Source organism: Brachycentrus maculatus, unplaced genomic scaffold (genome assembly GCF_059751285.1).
Source record: "Brachycentrus maculatus isolate JH-2025_06_01 unplaced genomic scaffold, ASM5975128v1 h1tg000092l, whole genome shotgun sequence".
NCBI classification, from domain to species: Eukaryota; Metazoa; Arthropoda; class Insecta; order Trichoptera; family Brachycentridae; genus Brachycentrus; species Brachycentrus maculatus.
The window spans coordinates 1627335-1648151 of record NW_028280846.1 but is presented as its reverse complement, the minus strand read 5'-3'; the positions used below and the strand labels follow the sequence as shown (position 1 = coordinate 1648151).

At 27.9% G+C, this 20817-nt stretch overlaps 1 protein-coding gene and 1 long non-coding RNA gene across 2 annotated transcripts in view; both read right to left on the bottom strand.

Annotated features, from left to right (window-relative positions):
• Sema2a (Semaphorin 2a) overlaps nucleotides 1-10339 on the bottom strand; it is a 312654-nt gene extending 302315 nt beyond the window's left edge. Inside the window, exon 1 of the mRNA XM_088258309.1 lies at nucleotides 10155-10339. Within this exon, the coding sequence (XP_088114435.1) occupies nucleotides 10155-10260 (106 nt within the window). The 5' untranslated portion in view covers nucleotides 10261-10339. The remainder of the gene's footprint in view (nucleotides 1-10154) is intronic.
• The window catches only part of LOC148310533 (uncharacterized), a 238427-nt gene continuing 227843 nt past the window's right edge, over nucleotides 10234-20817 (bottom strand). The window contains exon 5 of the long non-coding RNA XR_015837387.1: nucleotides 10234-10368. This is a non-coding gene — a long non-coding RNA (uncharacterized LOC148310533). The remainder of the gene's footprint in view (nucleotides 10369-20817) is intronic.

The following is a 20817-nucleotide window of genomic DNA, read 5'->3' as shown; positions in this document are numbered from 1 at the left end:
GAAATTCAATATTTAAATTTAAGAGACGATGAGTTTATTCAAATAGCAGTGAAATTTTACGATTTTTACTGTTTTCATCGCAAATAAATTTAAGAATATTTATTTTAAATATTTTACAATTTACCTAAATCGAAATGAAGCGTAAGAATCTTAATGATAATGGAAATATGTCCCCTTTTTAAAGGAAAAAAAAATCGTATAATATCCATCGGCTAAGTTCATGAAATATTAATGAGTAAAATCCGAATATCCGCGACAGAATTTGATTTTCCTTTTTACCTTAAGTTATAAATATAAAAATAAAATTTCCTTATTTATGGGACAAAATTCAAATAAATTTATGTACAATATAAATAACTGTTTATTCCAGCATGAAGATGTGGTAAGCGTAGTAATTACTCATGTTTTGTGTACAAAAATATTATTATGAATAAAATAATACAAAATAATATCATCTTGAAAGAAACTTCATAAAAATCATACTCCAGACCTTCGGCATCGTAGTGAAATGTTCTAACTACTTCAGTATGGAGGCGGAAAAAATTATACAAATTAGTGAAATATATTAATTAAGTTATATTAAGTATAATTATTATTTTTTTTAAATTACTACTTAATGCAATGTGCTGTTTGAAGGTAGTTTTTTTTGGTTTTGTTTCTAAACAAATTTTATTAATTTTTATAGTTTTGTGTAGAAAATTGAGTTTTTTTTGAACGTTGAAAATAAATCGTATCAAAACGATTAAAAAATATATATATCAGTTCAACGCTTCAAATGTAACTCCAATGTGATATTTAATCAATATTAGAGTAAAAATATACTCATTATTTTTAAAAAATTAAACACTTCTATAATTGAGTATGTCAGTAAGCGGCATTAACTTATTAAACAAACATGTCATTCCACAAAGTTAATGCCGAATCTATTAAAAATTAAAAAATGTTTATTAAAAAAAAATTAAACTTTAAAATTTATAAAAATATCTTGTGTATTTTACGGAGGCGACATGGACCATATCTACATCTTTTTAGTTACCTACTTGTGTGAATTTATCTCGTCCGTTTTTGTACGCATATAAGATAATTTTAAGGTATGACTTCATCCAAGGGTCACATATTAAGCAGGGTTTAGTTCTGTTAGGGACATACGAGGGTGTGACCAGACCGCAAATGAGATGTTTTCCCAAATCACGTTCTCTCTTCCCCTTCTTAGTTTTACTACGACACAGTTCTGCCTTCTCTTTGTTCTTCTCGCTTCTCTTCCCAACTTAAACAGACGAACGTCAGGAGCAAGGCTTCGTCTCCTCACGCACGCCTGTACGGGAATATGAACAAATTATGCATGCCCCAACGAAGCAGGCATGTTCATTTCGGGTTTTAGTATGACACACAGGAAAATAAAAGCCAGAAGCAATTTTTGTTTACACAAAACCATCCAAGATGAAACAAATGTAAAAATGTTCAACATGTCCATCAAATTCACGCAGAAAAATCTCTTTTTATTTAAAAAATATCTATTTTGTATTTTAAAAGCATTGTTAACTTTATGGTATTATTCAATATAGGTTATTTCAACGTAAACAGTATGAAAATGGTGTAATAGTAATTAGTAGCAGTAGTAGTAATTTAAGAGTAAAAAATGTAAATCCTTTTAAGTACAAAAAAAACGTTTATTTGCAAAGTTCACCATGAAATAAATGGTTCATGAAAAAAACCTTTTTTTAATATTATACATTTACATATATGCTATAAATTGAATTATTTAATAAAAGTTTAAATGATGGCAAACAATGTAGAAAGCAGTAAAAATATCTCGTTACATCAAATTTGAACGAATTATTTCTCATATAACCTTCCATAAAAAATATTAGATTGTATTAAATGGCAAAATCCTATTTAAAAAAAAAATCATGTTCATGTTCATTTCGGGTTTTAGTATGACATAGGAAAATAAAAGCCAGAAGCAATTTTTGTTTACACAAAACCATCTAGGATGAAACAAATGTAAAAATGTTTAACATGTCCATCAAATTCACAGAGAAAAATCTCTTTTATTTAAAAAAATATGTATTTTGTATTTTAAAATCATTTTTAACTCTGTGGTATGGTAGTAATATAACACTCTCCTTATCTTAATTTTATGTAATACCACTTAATACACACTAATTCGTGACTACCGGTTTCTCTCTTTAAAAATTTTATTTTTGTGTAAATGACAGACCGTAATAATTATATTTTAATGACCTTATGATGGAATAATTATCCCGAAACCGGTAGTCCCGAGTTAGTATGTATTTAAGTAGTATTACATAAAGTGAACGATGAATGATAAGGTGAGCGTTTTAAAAAATATGTATTTACTAGTTTGTACTAATTTTTTTAAATATATAAATACTCGTATAAAGGATGCAAGAGACAATCATTTTACCACATTTCATTTTTCAAATTCTTACCATGACTACCATAGCTCTACCATCTAGATACAAATAGGCCATAGATGCAGCCTAAGTGCATTGATATCTGGTAAGGATGTTTATTTAAGGACCAATTATCTAAATAAGGCTCCCATAGGTGCATCCTGTGTCCGCCAATAGATGCATATGTATCCCTTTAATGTACAGATACTGTCTTTAGGTATGTTATAATTATATATAAAATACTTGAAGAAGATGACCTTTGAGTTCATTACTAGTTTCAAGAAATACAGATATTCTTATCAACAAGTAAAAAAAAGACAATATATGTATGTATAAACTGAAAATGGCAATATATATACAATTCTCGAAACTAGTGGTCTTTACATAAACAAACTTCATAAACAAATGTTTTATTTTCATATTCGAATCATCACATTTTCTACAAAGTTGATGCCATTTCGATTAATAACATAATCAAACTGTTGAATTATAACCAATCACTCAAAATAATCGAACCGTTTACGAGTTTGAGTCATCTGAAATAAAATACAATAATTCAACACATGATCATATTTTATGAGAATTATTCCATTAGATTTGCGAGGGAGCATTATTGAAATGAGAGATTACTAAAGGAGTAAGTAATATCGCATGAAAAGATTTTTGATTGAAAATATATGCACGACTTCACGTTTATTACGTCATATTCAGATGGTGTTATTGGATTCTGTTACCCAATACATGTTACCAATTTTCCATCCGCGATTTTCACATTTTCAGTTTTCAGTCTTTTCAGCATTTCAATAACGCGAATTAAATTCGTACCTTGATACTGCGTGCAAATATGAGTATTCATCGGAGGTTCTATTTACTGGAAATTATTGCGATTTTGTACCTACTTTCATGAATAGCTATATTTTTAACTTTTTTGTTATAAAACACGTACAAACTTAATCCTCATTAGATTGTATGCATGTATCTTAAAGTTGGTATGTGGAAGAGGCAAAGGATGTTTGTCATGACAGAGTGGTATCATATCTCATACTCTCTTTTACTTGAAACCATTTTTACCTTAAATTTCAATTCCTTTATTTTCAAATCTTTAAAAGACATCTCTACGGTGTCCATTTGGGTTTTTGAAATTAACACCTTCAAAATGTTGAATTTATTATTTTTGTCCTGTTTGAGAAAACAATAAAAATAATCTACTAAAATCTGTATAAAACGCAAAAACCTGACATTTTTTGGAAAATCAAAATTCAGTTATATTACCTTCAAAAACTGTATTGTTTACACATTCCTTGCAAGAGAATGTGTAAAATAAATAATGTATAATACGGGTCTAGATAAATTAACTTTAATTCAACTACAGATTTATATTTTACACGAAAATGGTCCAAAATAAATGTTCAAATATAATTGATAATTATTTTATCAATATTGAAAATAATGATAAGATGAAAAAAGATATAAATTAGTATCGATTAAGCTCAGTTAATGGAGAAATTTTAAAAGACTCAATCGTCAAAAAACGATTATTATATATGACTAAAAAAAGTCATTAAGACTTTTTAATTGATTATCAAGAAATGATATATTGTATTTAAAATAAATACTTATGTTTATAATTAAATATTTTTATGGAAATCTTTTAAAAGGTAAGCTTACGAGGTTTGTGTTTCAAAATATGTATCATAATGTGCAAAGAGAGGGTTGAACCTAAAGCCTCAAACTCGAAGTTCTCACCATTTATCAGGTACCTTAACCCGAATCAAAACTGGTATCTATTTTTTACTGTGAGTATTGCCTTTCTTCATGATTTCCATTATCAATATAAAATTATCAATAAAAATGGACATTTATTTATAAGTCATAATTTTGAGGAAAATATTGTAAATATCTGTTTTTGTATTATAAGTATTTTTAAAGCACTGTATAAGAAGTACTATTATAAATAAATGACTACATCCTTTAAGGTGATATTATTTAAGTATTTTGTTACTTTGAATATTTATGCAGTGATTATATTTACTAATAAAAACTACGATGTTTATAGGAAAAATTTAATTGTCAGTCACAAATTAATGTTCATAGTCCCAAAAAATATTACAGAAAACCTCTGAATTTACACAGTAATTCAAGATTTATCTCCCTTTAATCAAAATACCTCCTATTCTTGCTGAAAGGACATAATTTAAATTCTAGGAAGGATTCTCTTCAATCTAAAATAAAACGGAGGTCCTGATTTTTTTATCATCTCTTGATTCTTGATCAATTTATTTCTGCCACGTATTGGCAGCGCGTAAGACCGGAAGGGAGCGGGCGCATAAGACCGGAAGTTGGAAGTTTTGGGTGAAAATGAACGAGGGGATAAGAAGTCGGAACCAATACAGTTGACAGCCAATGGACAGATGGCCTATTTGTCCTGTCAGGAAAAGGGATGATAATTTTATAGGCTGTCGTTGGATCCTTGGACGACGTCTGTATTACATGCTTTCCAGACTTACAATAAAATACGTTTGTTTTTCAGAAAATGTTTTAGTATTTGAATCCAAAAAAAAAATTTTATTCATAGAAATATATTTTTTTAACATTGAATGTAAAACTAAAAACTATTTAAAAACATGAAAATACAAATAAAAAAAATTATATTATTTATTGTCATATAAACATATGCATGTCCAATGTAATGTATCATATATCTTCGTAACCAGTGGGTATATATTATATGACTAAATGTATGGATGTAAAACATTATAATAAAAACTTTTTTTTTTCATATTTATTTTATTAAAAAAGTTTTACCGACATAATCAAATGATGATATTGGTAACAACGAACAAATTAAAATAAAGGTGACAAAAAACTAGAAAGATTGTTGATTTGTTATATAAAATACAGTTCTAACAAGAAATATCAATACAAAACTCAAATCATAGATGTAGAGAATGCTAAGAGTTTATGTCAAAGTAAGGCGTTCTACCCTCTGTGGGCACCCCTACATGAAAATAATGTGATAGTAGCAGTAGTGATTATTTTAAATTTAAGAGTAAAAATGTAAAAGCTATATTGTCCAAAAATAAACCAAATTACAATTATTTTGCAAAGTTCACCATGAAATATTTGGTGCGAGAACATTAAATCTTTGAAATAGTATTACATATATATTATTATGCTATAAATTAATTTTTGTAATAAATGTTTGAAGGATAGCGAAAAATATTGAAAGCAGCACCAACAACAAAAATTTCGAACCATCGAATTTAAACAGTCTTCCATAAAAATATTACATTGTATAAAATAGCAAAAATCTTTGTAAAAATAAAAATTTTAGTGTCAAATTTTTCATATTTAAATTGAGATTAAAAAATTCTCAAACCTGTCACGCAATCTTCGAAGACAACCGGAAAAGTCGGTGGCTTTATGGGAAGACAGGTCAGGGGGGGTGGGGACAATCTCGGACTGCTTTTTGGGTTGATTAATTTGCACCCGCATCGAGGGTCACACTTTGACACATTTCAAAGACGTGGATTTGGGTGCCCAAAAACTAATAAAAGGGACAAAGAAAAACCCCAATTGACAGGTTTTTTACATCAACTTTACTTTATTATTTTATTCGTTTGCACATTTTATTTTATTATTTATATTTGAAGCAATAACTAAGTGATTTTACATTTTAGCAATAAATTGTCTGGAAAAAGAATCGGTTAGCTTCGAAACCGGTAGACGTTATAATTAAGTTATAAAAAAATATTTATAGTGATTTTAAAACAAAATTTATTTTAATTACAATGATTAAGGAAACACATAAAAACTGTTATATAGATGAGGAGAGGGGTAAGTTAGGGGGAGGAGGTTATTCAAGGGGTGGAGTTTGAAAACAAAGGAAAAATGGAAAGCAAAGGTTGAGAATTTTGAAACAATATAATATTTCATAAATACTATTTAACTAACCCCTCTCCTAATTTATAGAACAGTTTTTTTTATTTTATATTTTAGTTATTATTCAGACCTGACGATGGAAAATTTAGCTTCCGAAACTAGGAGTCTTCAATAAAACTCATGTGGTATAAAAACAAGTGTTTCCTTAATCATTTTAATATGTCTTACCACAAAGTTAATGCCGAAACAATAAATAAAAGACTTTAATCATATTTTATTTTATATTTTGTATATTAAAAGCATTGATAACATTGTGCTTTAGTAAAAAAAACACTCTCCTTATCATTCATTGTTCACTTTGTGTAATTGTCCAGCCTTTTACATAGGAAAAATATCGCGTAAACTCGATATCAGAATTAAAGAACATCGAAGGTGCCTTAATAATAATAATTTTTCGGAATATGTTGATCACCTTATATCTGAAGACCATAATTTTAATAAATCAACGGGTAAATAAATTTTAAATGTAAATAAAACTGGTAATTGTTAAGATAATCTTGAAAAATAAAAAATAAGTAAAGCAATCAATAAATAAATCTTATCCATAATAAATAACCAACCAAATTTAACTTCAAGTCCACTTTTTAAAATGTTCCCACTTTGGATCATCTCGTCTTCTGGTCTTGTCTTCTTTATCTCTTTCAAAAATGTATTTTTCTACAAATGTCATATAGTAATAATTTAATTTGAATAACCTGATGAATGGAATGATTGTTCCGAAACCGGTAGTAGCGAATAAGTGTTTATAAAAGTGGTATACACAAAGCGAACAATAAATGATAAGGAGAGTGTTTTTTTTACCATACCACAAAGTTATCAATGGTTTTAATATATAAAGTGTAAAGTAAAATATAATTTTGTTCTAAAATCACTATAAATATTTTATTTTAACAAAATCATAACGTCTTTCGGTTTCGAAGTTAATCTTTTCTTTTTCCATACTAATAAAAGAGTTTCTGCTCAATAAAAAGTTTATTTTCATCTCACCAATAGATGTCTCTAGTGAAGTTCTAGTGATTCAAGAACAATGTTTCCAAATTGGTTCATATATATGTAGAACTTCCAAGAACATTAGTAGTGTGGTTGTCAATATTGGGTAGAATTGGTGAATGTTACACGTGTGTAAAGTGATCACTATGAAAATAGTGAAACCAGCCTATGAAGATCGTCAGGCCCGTGAATGCCCAGACTTCCATATTTTATATTATATTTATTATAAAAGATTATATTGTACAATGAAAAATAATGTACATGAAAGATGAAAATAATTTTTGAAGTGTGCCTAAATAAATTTCGAAGGTTTTATTTGAAAGAAAATATAATTATATTGTTTCCTTTAACGGATTTTTTTTAGCAAAACATGAAAACCCAAGAAGCAATCACAAAATTCAAAGCTCTTTTTATTGAAAGAGCAAAGGACGTTAATCATGCTTCGTATTTTTTCCAGCTTGCGGAAATTCTGGGAACAACTGAAATTCAGAAGATTTTCGAGACAATGTACGGGGATGAAAATAATGAAAGCGGTGAAGTAGAAAAACTAATTATATGAAAATCAAAGACACTCTGGCCTTAGAAGATTTTGTTTTGTTGGCCACGTCTAAAAATGTTATCATTTTATATCTCAAAAATACCTTTTCAAAGAAAATTAGGGCAGCATTCAAATTCAGTAATCGCTTTCGAAAAATGATGCCTTTTATTATACATTTAAATGGAAAATGACATAACTATTGTAATTTTGTTCATTTTATGTTGTCATTGAAATTCATAAGAAGAATACAAAATACAAAATAAGTTGAAAATTAGGATGTGTTTCAGTATTTTATGACTAAATATATTTGTTTTTTCTTAAAGCAAGTAGTGTATATTTAACAATTTAAAACTTTCTGAAATGGTCAATACGCTTAGCCTCGATCCCCAGGGGGGGTCAAAAAAATATAAGTGATTTTTTCACTTTTATATTTATCCAATATTACCCTGGACTGGTACCTGAAGCGATACATGTGATCGAATACAATAAAAAACGTAATTTTGTATTAAACATAATGCTCTCCTTAAACTAAGTAATTTGATATAAACCATTAATGAATGAGATTAACTATATATCTATAGCATATTGAAGCCTTCGCTGCAGTTGGTAGCTAAAGTGCTCGCCTTTGAGCTTTAAAGCCCTAGAATTGGCCGAGACCAGGACGATCGAAAAGCTTTCGAAAGTAAGAAACCGCAGTAATTAACGGTACACCGACTACGTGTCGCAAACAGCTTCCTTTTATCGAAAATAGGTACCACAAAACTTCTCTCTGGAGCTTTTTTAAGCAACTTTACAATGACTCGACACATAAAATGCATTCTTCCTTTTCAAACTGGGCAAAATTATTTGAATAATTAAAAAAAATGTATTCGTTATATCTAGAAAAAGGAAAGTAAATGAACTTTATATAAATTATTTTATACAATGTTTTTGCAGTGACTTTGTAATAAATCTTTTAATTTTTAATACAAGCTTTACTTATTGAAAACCACTATTTCTTAAAATCCATATTGCTATTTAGTAAGCAAAACTTAAATTATAAAGTTTATAAATTAATAATTCTGTAGATATCGAAATAACAGTTCGTTCACAGTTATTTTACCTCTATTATTATTATTATTATTTAATTATTTATACTGCCAAATAAATAATTTAAAAAAAACTAGTCATGAATATAAAAGAGATATTTATAAAATAAATACGATTATTTAATAAAATAATACACAAATAACATCAATTTAGACTTTTTATAAATAAAATAAGTTTATTTACCGTTTATTATAAAAAAAATTATATCACATCCAAAAAAGTGTGATTTGTTTTAACTTCTTTCCAAATCAAACATTTAAGATTAAAAGAAAGGAGAAAATAAACTTTTCCTCGTTAATTGGAAAACATTTCTAAGGCCTTTGAACTAAGTGTTGCCGTACCTAATGACTTTTTTCCAAGAGGAAGTCTTTTAATTATTGAAAAAATGCGATCTTTTTAATTATGAGGCATCAACCTAATTATTTTAAAAAGAGTATTCATTACAAAACTTCGAAAGGTTCTTTCATTACTTTGTTATTTTTAAATCCTATTTGATAAACGTGTATATGTATAAATAAGAATATCAAGTTTATAAATTCATTGTGTTTTTTTTCAGTGATGTTTTTTTACGGGTTGATTTTCCAACTAGATTTTTATGAAAACCGTAGTTTTATGTGAATAAATTATTCCAAATCTAGAAATCTAATTATACATTATTGCGCACGATTGAAATAATGTCCCGTGTTTTTTACTTTCAACCTTAACTCTCAAGTTATTTAAAAATATATATTTGAGTTTTTAATATCAAAAAATATATAAAAAGGTAACGCCTTTTTTTTAAGCCTCCACTAGTTTCCGAGTGATTTTAGCTATAAAAAACAAATAAAATTTTAATAACAATACACAGTAAGAGATATAAGAGGAGCATACAAAATATAATAAGTAATGTAATAAAAATAAAATAATGTTACTTTTTATTCCGAGTTACTCCGTTTTCAGACAAAAGTGATAACATATTGTTATGTAGATTGCATGCATAAAATACAAAGGCGTAACGATTTAATTTTTTTTTATCAGAAAATCAGATACCATTAAGTCTGATAAATTTTAAAATCCACATTTTTGGTGTATTATTTGTATTACTCTTCTTCTTTTTCTTTCTTTGCAGTATCGTATAGAAGTTCAAGTGATAACCGACCCTGAAAATTAAAAATATGAAATGTAAAATAATATCCTACCTTCTGGCAACGGCTCTATGACTATCTGGACTGCTGCAGAGAAGGACAGGATAGTTGTAGCGATGAGCAATCTCCAGACCAGTATCTTCTGAGGATAGACAGCCATCTTGTCTTCTTGTTAAGATCAGGTCACAAAAAAAACTTTTATTTAATCTATACACTTGAGTCGATACTGTCCTTCACATGCGCCATTTTTTCATCTGCCGGTTGGAATCTGAAACACAATAATATACGCTTATTTTAATGACCTGACGATGGAATGATTTTTCGAAACCGATAGTCACGAACAAGTGTTTATAAAAGTGGTATTACACAAAGTGAACAATGAATGATAAGGATAGCGTTTTATTACCATCCCACAAACTTATCAATGCTTTACAAAATATAAACGCTTTAGTTAAAAAATATGTTACTTGCCATAAATATATTTTTTTATATCATGTCAGTACGAAATGTCATTTGAAATATATAAATTATTAATTGTTATCTTTTTATAAAACATTATAAAAAATATATATTATAATATACATTATAATACTTTTAATAACCCATTGATATTTTTTCCATACATATATGGTACATACATGTTATTAATATTGATAATAAAAGTGAAGCATTACTGTTCGTTAAGATGTATTGTAAGTCTTTTAATTAATATTTTCAATGAACCGAATAACTGTTTTTTCTTAAAATATTGTTTTTAAAAGAGAAATATTTGTGTTTTTATTCTTTACAAAAATCTTGAATTTCATTCTATTTTTGTGAGGCTAAGTGTTTCATTATGAAAAATAAGTATATAATTGTGGTAGAGTGGATTTGAACCTAGAAACTCTGACTCAAAAGTCCGCGACACTGACCACGTGACGACAACCCGATATTTTTATTTTTGTATTTATTGTATATAACGCTATATTAAAATATAAGCATAAAAGTTTATTTTATAAAAAGAAATGGGAGAAAGTTTTAACAGTATTAATTTATTATATTTTATTGAAAGTAATATAAATATTGTTTCCAATAACTATAGGAGTTGATGTTACCTTGGTAAGCCTTTTTGCGTATAAATATGTCAAGAGTCAGACAGTTAGTGTGCACCATGTGTAATGTGCAACTTGCAATAAGGTTATGGTAGGTACAAGAAATATGATAGCTTCTCTGCTAACTGCAATTATGATTTACGCCTCAATAAAAGCGAGTGCACGGACCAAGTTTTACATCGTCGTATATTTATATTTACTATGGTTATTTTCCATACCGTCATAAACAAATGCATATTATGAAAAATTTATGGTTTTTCAATTACAGTTTAGAAACTGATATTCACATTAAATATTATAATGGCATAAACAAGAATGCAGATTTTTTAAAAATATTTTTTTATGAATTAATTTTTAACCAAATCACAGATTTTTTGAGTCTAAAAAGTTGTATTTTATATAAAAAACACACTTAAAAATTAATATTATAACAATTGTTTCGTCTAGTTATGGAATTTTCAAACGAATGTTTCATTTAAGCCTAGTTATTTCATTTTCAGACAGTTTGAAAATGCCATAACTAGGCGAAACAATTGTCACAATATTAAATACAACTTAGTAGACTCAAAAATCTGTATTTGATTAAAAAATAAATTCAGAAATTAAAATTGAGTTCTACAAATTAAACGCCAAACCAATAAATATTTCTTTTTCTAAATCAAGAGTATCGACTATCCCATTTTTATTTTCTCTCATTTAAAAAAGTACAGTCGCTCTTTTCGACCTACCTCATAAAATCCAATAAAATAAAAATTAATTATAGACCCAATGACTAGTCGCAATGCGTAATTTTAATCAAATCATTAAAATATACTGCAATAGTTCGATTTTTATAAATACTTTTTGTAAATGTGACTAGTGTCCGGGTTTAAACAATGTTTGACAATAGTGGACATGCAAACTTAAAGACATAAGTATTTTGATTTATATTTATGTACATATATACATATGTACATACAATATATTCACTAATATTTATTTATGTATACATATATATATATATATATATATATATATATATATATATATATATATATATATATATATATATATATATATATATATATATATATATATATATATATATATATATATATATATATATATATATATATGTATATATTTATATATATATATATATATATATATATATATATTTTTATTTTTAGGTTTTTTTATTTAGTCTGCCATGTTTGTATGCCAGTATGTATATCAGTATGCCATTTATACTGACTCCACATTACTTGAACAGATAAACGTGTGCCTTCATAAAGTTATTTCTTCAATCGATACTCAGACGAGGAGCGAACCAAATAAGTTTTGTGAAGAAGGAGAGGATATAAGGCATAAGTGTACCGAACTAAAAGCTCACAAGGGAGTTGAACTGCACTGAACTTGGTAGAAAGTGCTAACTATTCCGTCTCGACTCAATAAATGTATTTTTTTTTCTTTTATGGATTTATTTCTTGAGATTTAATACAGATCGAATTTGTTAAAGTGATTCGTCGATAAAGTTTTTATACCTCGTAAAGGGGTGAACTTTGAACTACTCGGTAGGGGTAGATTGCGGATAGAGCCTCCAGTACTTATCTAGAATTCGTTAATCAACAAATAACTTTGCAATTAAACTGTACACAATAAACGCGTTGCTTCAAAAATATATGAATTTAAAGTGTTACCTTAAATATTAACCAATGTAATTTAAAACTAGTACATAAGACACACATGTATGTATATATATATATATATATATATATATATATATATATATATATATATATATATATATGTATATAGATATATACATATAAATATATATATATTATATATATATATATGTATATATATATATATTTATATATATATATATATATATATATATATATATATATATATAAATATATATATATATATATATATATATATATATATATAAATATATATATATATATATATATATATATATATATATATATATATATATATATATATATATATATATATATATATATATATATATATATATATATATATATATATATATATATATATATATATATATATATATATATATATATATATATATATATATATATATATATATATATATATATATATATATATATATATATATATATATATATATATATATATATATATATATATATATATATATATATATATATATATATATATATATATATATATATATATATATATATATATATATATATATATATATATATATATATATATATATATATATATATATATATATTTATGTATATGGTGCCGAGGCGTAGTTAAGTAGGCGCTTGACTATGAAATTGACGTCACGAACGCTCACCTATTGCAAAATAAATTGAAGAAAAAATTATACTCTGGGTGTTTGTGATGTATTTTTCACATTAACTTTCCCTATCTTTACTATCTTATTTGCAGACAAGCCTCCAAAAGTATATATCCCAATCAACCAGTTTTTAAAAATAAGATTCAAGTCGTGGTATAGGGGGTTGGAACCCAGAAACTCTTGACTTAAGTCAGCGTCGCTAACCACGGAACCACAATCAGAATTTTATTAATTTTAAACATTATTTTAATTCATGCAAATATTATCGCCAAGAACTAAGTGTAGGTACATACTGATTTTGAATTTACTTTTTTATTATTATTTATTTTAATCGATTTTTTAAATCAAAGTTTTTAATTGTGTTTTTATATAATACGAATGTTACACTTATTTTAAACATAAAAAACAGGTTTTACGTTGTACTATGCGTGCCAGTTAAAATATATTTAAATGTGACAGATAGCAGCCCTGCGAAAAATATCGTTTTTGTTTAGAACGCAAAAACTTTAAACAAGTTTCTCTTCGTCATGTTTTTAAAATTCCATTTTCTTCTAAAAAGTTTTATTTGGTATTTCTTCCAATATTTGTTGAGAAATTGACGAGAATTCCTAACTAAAAAAACAAGGGCTATTATTCTTAGTTTTTGTATAAAATATGGAACAAACAATTCCAAACAATACTGAAAAATGAATATAAATCCTGACACATGATTCTTAGCCCCTGTGACATATCGTTCCAAGGGGCATTTATTTGTTCGGAACAGAAATTCAAACGGAGTTTAAAATAATTTAAATTAATTTAATCATTAATTTAACATATTACACACATTTAATATTCCCGATAAGTAATTTCCATTACTCGTTTTGGGACATGGGATTAAGGTTAACAATACTGAAAAATAGATAAGAATGTAAAAAATAAAAAATACAGGGCAAAATGTAAAATATAAACCATTAAAAAGTACAAAACATAAGGTAAGAAACGCACGTTTAAGGAAAAAAATGAGAAAATATAACTAATCACTAACACAATAATCATCCCATAAAGTATTTTTTCAGTTTATTCATTTTGGATCCCTGACTGGGTTCTACATATTTTATATATGTATGTAAGCTATATGTAAATAAATATTTATATAATATGATATTGTACGTGTGTGTGCGTGCGTTTGTGTGTGTGTGTGTGTGTGTGTGTGTGTGTGTGTGTGTGTGTGTGTGTGTGTGTGTGTGTGTGTGTGTGTGTGTGTGCGTGTGTGCGTGTGTGCGTGTGCACGTGTGTGTGTTTAAGGAATATTTTGCAAATATTCCATATTACAGGCTTGTCTGCAGGTAGCATAGGAAGCATAGGGAATGTAGATAGATATGAAAAATACATCACAAACACCCAGACCACTAGAAAAAATTCTATTGAGTGGAATCGAACCCTCGCAGTCGAAATCACGATAACATTGCTTCTATACGATACAGTGTCTTTTGGGTGCAGATAAGAGTTAGGTTTTTTTATGCTTGTATGGCATATCAAAACTAACTAACTTACAACCACACCACATCTCCGTAGGGGTAGCCAGAGAGAATTTAACGCTACACCAATCTGAATTTGCAAACAATCTTCGACTCTTCTACATTCATGTATCTCCTCATACATTATTCTTCTTCAAACCCTTATACGCATCCCAATGGTGCATAGGGCACTGCATCATATAAAGCACTGTTATCTTGATCGTTAACACATGAAGGAAAAGTGATCAGCCCTCCGCTTCAGATATCAGTCCAGGGTAATATTGAGTAAATATTAGAGTGAAAAAAAAATTACCTCATGCATACCCGTCGATTATCTCAAGATTTTTTATTTCAATTTGATGCACCTATAATATTAATATATCACCCGAAAGGCGAACAATCCAGTGTTTGATGCAATAAGTAATTACAAATTAGTAAAACTATTATTGAAAAACCGTCCTGTGAAGTTTTTTTATCGTCCCGTTCCACTGAGATCACTAAAACATTTTTCTCTAAATAGTAAATTCGGTAAATTTATATTATCTTTGTTTTTGTTTTCCGTTGTGTCCTTATTTCTTGGAGTCGCCCCCGAACGTTACTCCCGGATGTGTAGGAACAGTAAAGTCATGCACGGTTAGGCCTGCAGTAATAAAGACCAATTTTATTGTTTCCGCCAATCCTGAGCAATGCAAAATGCCAAATAGAGAATTTCCAATATAATAAAAGTAACAGAAAATAAGATAAACTTGTAAAATAATGGTTATTTATTTTATATTTGAACTTCTTTAAGACGTTTTTTACCAAAGTATTTAAAAAAAAGTTAATTAATGAATTGAAATCCTCTATAAATAAGTATTATTAGAATACAATGTAACAAAAAACCTTCTGAAATTGATGGCATTTAAATATTCATAATTTAAAGTTTAATGAGCGAAAGTTTTAGTATTGTAGGTAAAATAGTAAATTGCATATATTTTATAAGTAAAATAGTGCAATAATACCAATATATGTATAATATGTTTTAAAGTTTCTTTTTAGAGAAAACAGTTATTTTTCATAATTTATCTGAAGATCAATATATTATTGTAATATTTATTATTCAATTACGATACCATTTTCAGCTCAAAAATAGAAATCAAGTTGTATAAAGAATCTAATTTCGACCCCGCGATACTACCCTCTGGACCACATCCCGACTGAAAACAAAGATATTTATTTTTACGTATTAAAAACGGTTATTATTTCGACTGTTGGACCAAAGAATTACACTGGGTCATCGTTTGAGAAAATTCTGTCCAAATATCCACCTCCGTAGTGGTCAGCATGCTCGGCCGGAGGTCCCGTTGGCTCCGTTCTGCAGGTCCCAGTTCGATTCCTAGGGAGGGGTACATAAATACAAGAGATTTTTAATATTACAATATTACCATATTACCAATACCCTGGACTAGTACCTGAAGCGGAGGGCTGGTCACCGTTCCTTCATGTATTAATGATCAAGGTAACACTGCGTTTATATTATGCAGTACCCTATGCACCATTGGGTGCGGATAAGGGTAAGAAGAAGAAGAATATGTATGGACAAGAAAAATCGGTCGAATTACGACATAGCTATGAAAGCAAATAGTAATGAGATGAATAAATATATTTGATGATTTTAGAAAATAAGCTTAAATTCGAATCGTGAAATAACAGAGATCTTCCATTCCATACCATCTGGAGGCGGATATAATTATATAATATGTAGATATGTACCACATAGCCATTCCACGTTTATTTAATGTTCTGCGGAACGCCTAGTCGGAAGTCGGAGTAAACAGCGTAAGGTTGTTAATCAAGTTTATTAAACATTATTTTGAATAATGTTTCGTCTTGAATATTTTAAGGGTAGTTTGTCTTGTTTGTGATTCAGGGGTTGGATACTTGAGTTTGTTTAGTGGTAAACAATTGTGAGCCTACGTTTGCGTTTTGGCGAAGTGCGTAAGTATTGTACGGGTATATTATTCGAGGTTCTGTTACTACTACGTACCGGTACGTTTGATCTAAATTCTGAAATTCGATTCTTATTTAAAGAACGCCACTGATCAAGCTTATCGTGATATAAAATTTTCCAGAGAGTAATTAGGAAAAAATAGTTTTAAAGGCACAATGTACGTTCGATTGCAACATAATTTTCTCTAGACCCAGGTAACATTTAACGTAATTTAATTATTTTCTTAAAATACCGTTTATTGTATGGAATTTTTTTTTTCTTCGAAATGAAAAGAGCTATTAAAAGTTAAAAATAATAGAACCCTTATCCACACCCCAATGGTGCATAGGGCACTGTGTCATATAAACGCAGTGTTATCTTGATCGTTTATACATGAAGGAAAGGTGATCAGCCCTCCGCTTCAGGTACCAGTCCATGGTAATTTTGAATAAATATTAGAGTGAAAAAATCACTTATATTTATTTTACCCCCCTTGGGAATCGAACCCGGGACCTCCAGAACGGTAGCCGAGCGTGCTGACCATTACACTACGGAGGCGGACAATTGATTAAAGTTAAAGAGTTAAAAATATTTAAGTATTTTTCCAATACATTTTCTAAAATAGTCAAATTCTGATACGTAGTTTAGCCCTCAGCGTAGCCGAGCGCGTTGTGATTTGAACGCTAGAGATCTAGACTTTAATAAGGATGTTTATTTTTCATTGTATAATCATATACTTTATTTGTAGAGAAACTCCAATCTTTTTTTAAACCAAACAAATATTGAAAGTCACAAACTTATGTTTGGTGTTGAACTAACATTTTTTTTATTTAAGTCTTTAGAATGGAAAATTAAATAGAAAAATGGGTCAAAGTTTAAGAAAATAATTGAGGTAACTATCGATTAGTCAAATGATCCCAAAAAACTTCTAAAACACTCTTAATATTCAGTAGAAGATGTCAGTATGAGATTTGTTACATTATTTTTCGTATGGATGGGCAGCGAAAAAACTTAGAACATATAAAATTCGTTTATCAAAGTTCGAGATCTGACTTTGTGTAGAGAATTTTAAAATAAATATTCTGTGATGCTAACTCTGATCCTTACCCGCATCAACGAGTGCATAGGACACTGTTATTTATCCACCCAATATTTACTTGATCGTTAACTAAATGAAAATAAAGGCTGTTCAGGTAGGAGTGTAGGATAACATCCCTATTAATTTACTTTGTTTACATTTTGATGTTGTTGGACTATATTATAATTTATAATAAAACAATTCGTAATAATATATACTTTTTATTTTATTTTATAAATAAAAGACAGGATTTCATCATTAATAATGTCGGTAATCACTTTATTTTCATAAAGTTCACAGTCAAGTAAACATTGCGTCAGTCTAATCCAATGTCCTATGCACCATTCTGTATTTCACTGTCGTTTATTTCTGTTATAAATATTAGAATAAAATATCGCACATATTTGGTTTCAGCCCCCTTGGTATCAAACCCAGGACTTTCAGTATGGTAGCTAAAAGCTTTAACTAGTATACTATAGAGGCGGATAATACACTGATAAATATTTTGATGATGGAAAATTATTTTGAAAAAAAAAAGTTTTAAAAAACAAATAAAAAAAAAACCAACAAAAAAAACACTTCAGGGTTATTTTTAAAAAAGAAGAATTTCATAAAATTATATTTATGTTTTTTAGTTATAACAGTTTTTTGTTGTTGATATATTCATAATCTCTTTGTTGGGATTGTGAATCTCGTTTTACATTTCGCTAACGAAATAACTGACACAATCTGTTTCATCTTCTGGCAGGAAGTTTTGGTAATAGAAAGAAATGGTTACTGCTTTATGTGGGCCGCTAGTGAATGACATTATTCGCTGGTAGTTGCCAAAAGCATTAACGATTCCCCCTTTACTACAAACATTGCCAAAGAACTGACGACTGACAAATGTCATACGAAGGGTTGTCAGTTTGTTGGGTTGTATGTAACTGTTTTATTGCTCAGTACTATTCTCTTCGGGCAGTATTTAAATAATATTATGTTATTTTCTAAAAAGAGAAGATATTAACCAGCCATATTGCCATGCCAGTGCATGCTTATAAGTAAAAAAATGTTTCTGGTAAAAGTTTCATCTAATCAAATCTGAGGAGTTGAACTGGTGAACCTTGTATCATAGTCAGACATCTACCCAACTACGCTACTTTTCTACGGGAGTGTAACTGGATTTTTGTTACAATTAAAATGTAACTTTGTTTTAAAATCACGTTAAATATTTTATTTTAACTTAATTCTACTGTCTACCGGTTTCGAAGCTGACCGCTTCTTTATCAATACTAATTAATACTGTAAATCAAATATAAATTTGATGGATTTTCGTTGTTTAATACAATTTATTAATTTTATATCTTTATAAATATGTATTTTTGTGAGTACATGCACTTATATATACATACATACACTGTATGTGCATGTATGTGTATCCAATTATTTAATTATATCGTTTTAAACAATCAAAATTACTGTAAATTGAAATGCACCCTTTGAGTGCATGAAAACGACGCTATTTTTTTTTTTGATAAATAAATATAGGTACTTGTCAAACATAGACATATTCAGAGATAAATCCATAGTTTTCTTCGTAATTTAAAACCGAAATAAAAAGATATAAAAAACAAGTTGATAAGTCTTTTATTTTACTTAAAAATAATATTTCTTTGTAAAACTTAACATGCGTTCATGATTTACCAATATGGTTATGTAAAATTATAAAATGTAATGTATGTATCTACAATATAATAAAAAGGGCATTTTCTCATAAATTAATAACCTCGGACACAAACAAATAAAACGGAATAAATGTTAATAATATTTTCAACTTTTTTTTGAAAGAATACAATATTTCTATTTTTTTACCTCATAAATTCCAACTGAAACTGTAGAGTGCTCTTCGAAAACGTCAACTGAATGTTTAAAAGGTAGATCCGTTTTAATAATGCAGAAAATGTGTCATTTATAAACTGTATTCCTTCTGTCTAGTTCTCCACAGAGCTGTAATGAATGTTTCTCGAAGATAGTATTTTAATGATCCCCCGTTCTGCAAAATCGTTGCTTATTAGTGCTACAGAGATAAGTTAGTTTGGGGTTTGAAGAAGAAATTTATGGTCCATGAGATATCGCTGAACTTACACATACCTACTTTGTATCTTCTCATATACGAGTATAAAGCAATTGTTTTCTGAATTGAATAGTATTTTTTTAAACATGGTGTATGCTTATATGAAAAAATATATAATTTTTAGTGTTTAGATTTGTATTTAAAAGAGGATTATATTCAACATCAAAAAAACTCCTTGACACGATTTTTCGAGCAGAATAAGTCAGTACTGTACATGTTTATTGAAAGCAAAGGGATTATGTATTTATTTAATGACATTATATCATATATTACATATATGTGTTTTGGCTCATTACATTGTATGGTTAGTATTAAAATGAAAAACAAGAAATTTCAAATACAAAAAAATACCAACGGAGAAAATTGGACAGTAAAACATATTAATAAAATACAAATTAAAAAAAAAACAACGAATAAATACAAAAGATTTAATTTGTCTTCATGTTGTAAATGGAAAAAAAATAAAATATTCACATTTCGAATAAGTTTAATTTCATAGAATCTTAAAAACAACAATGCCAGGGAAAACAATTTTTAATGCTTAGAAATAGGTATCATATTGTGGTAGAGTGGGTTTGAACCAAGAAACTCTTACTCAAGAGTCCGCGACACTAACC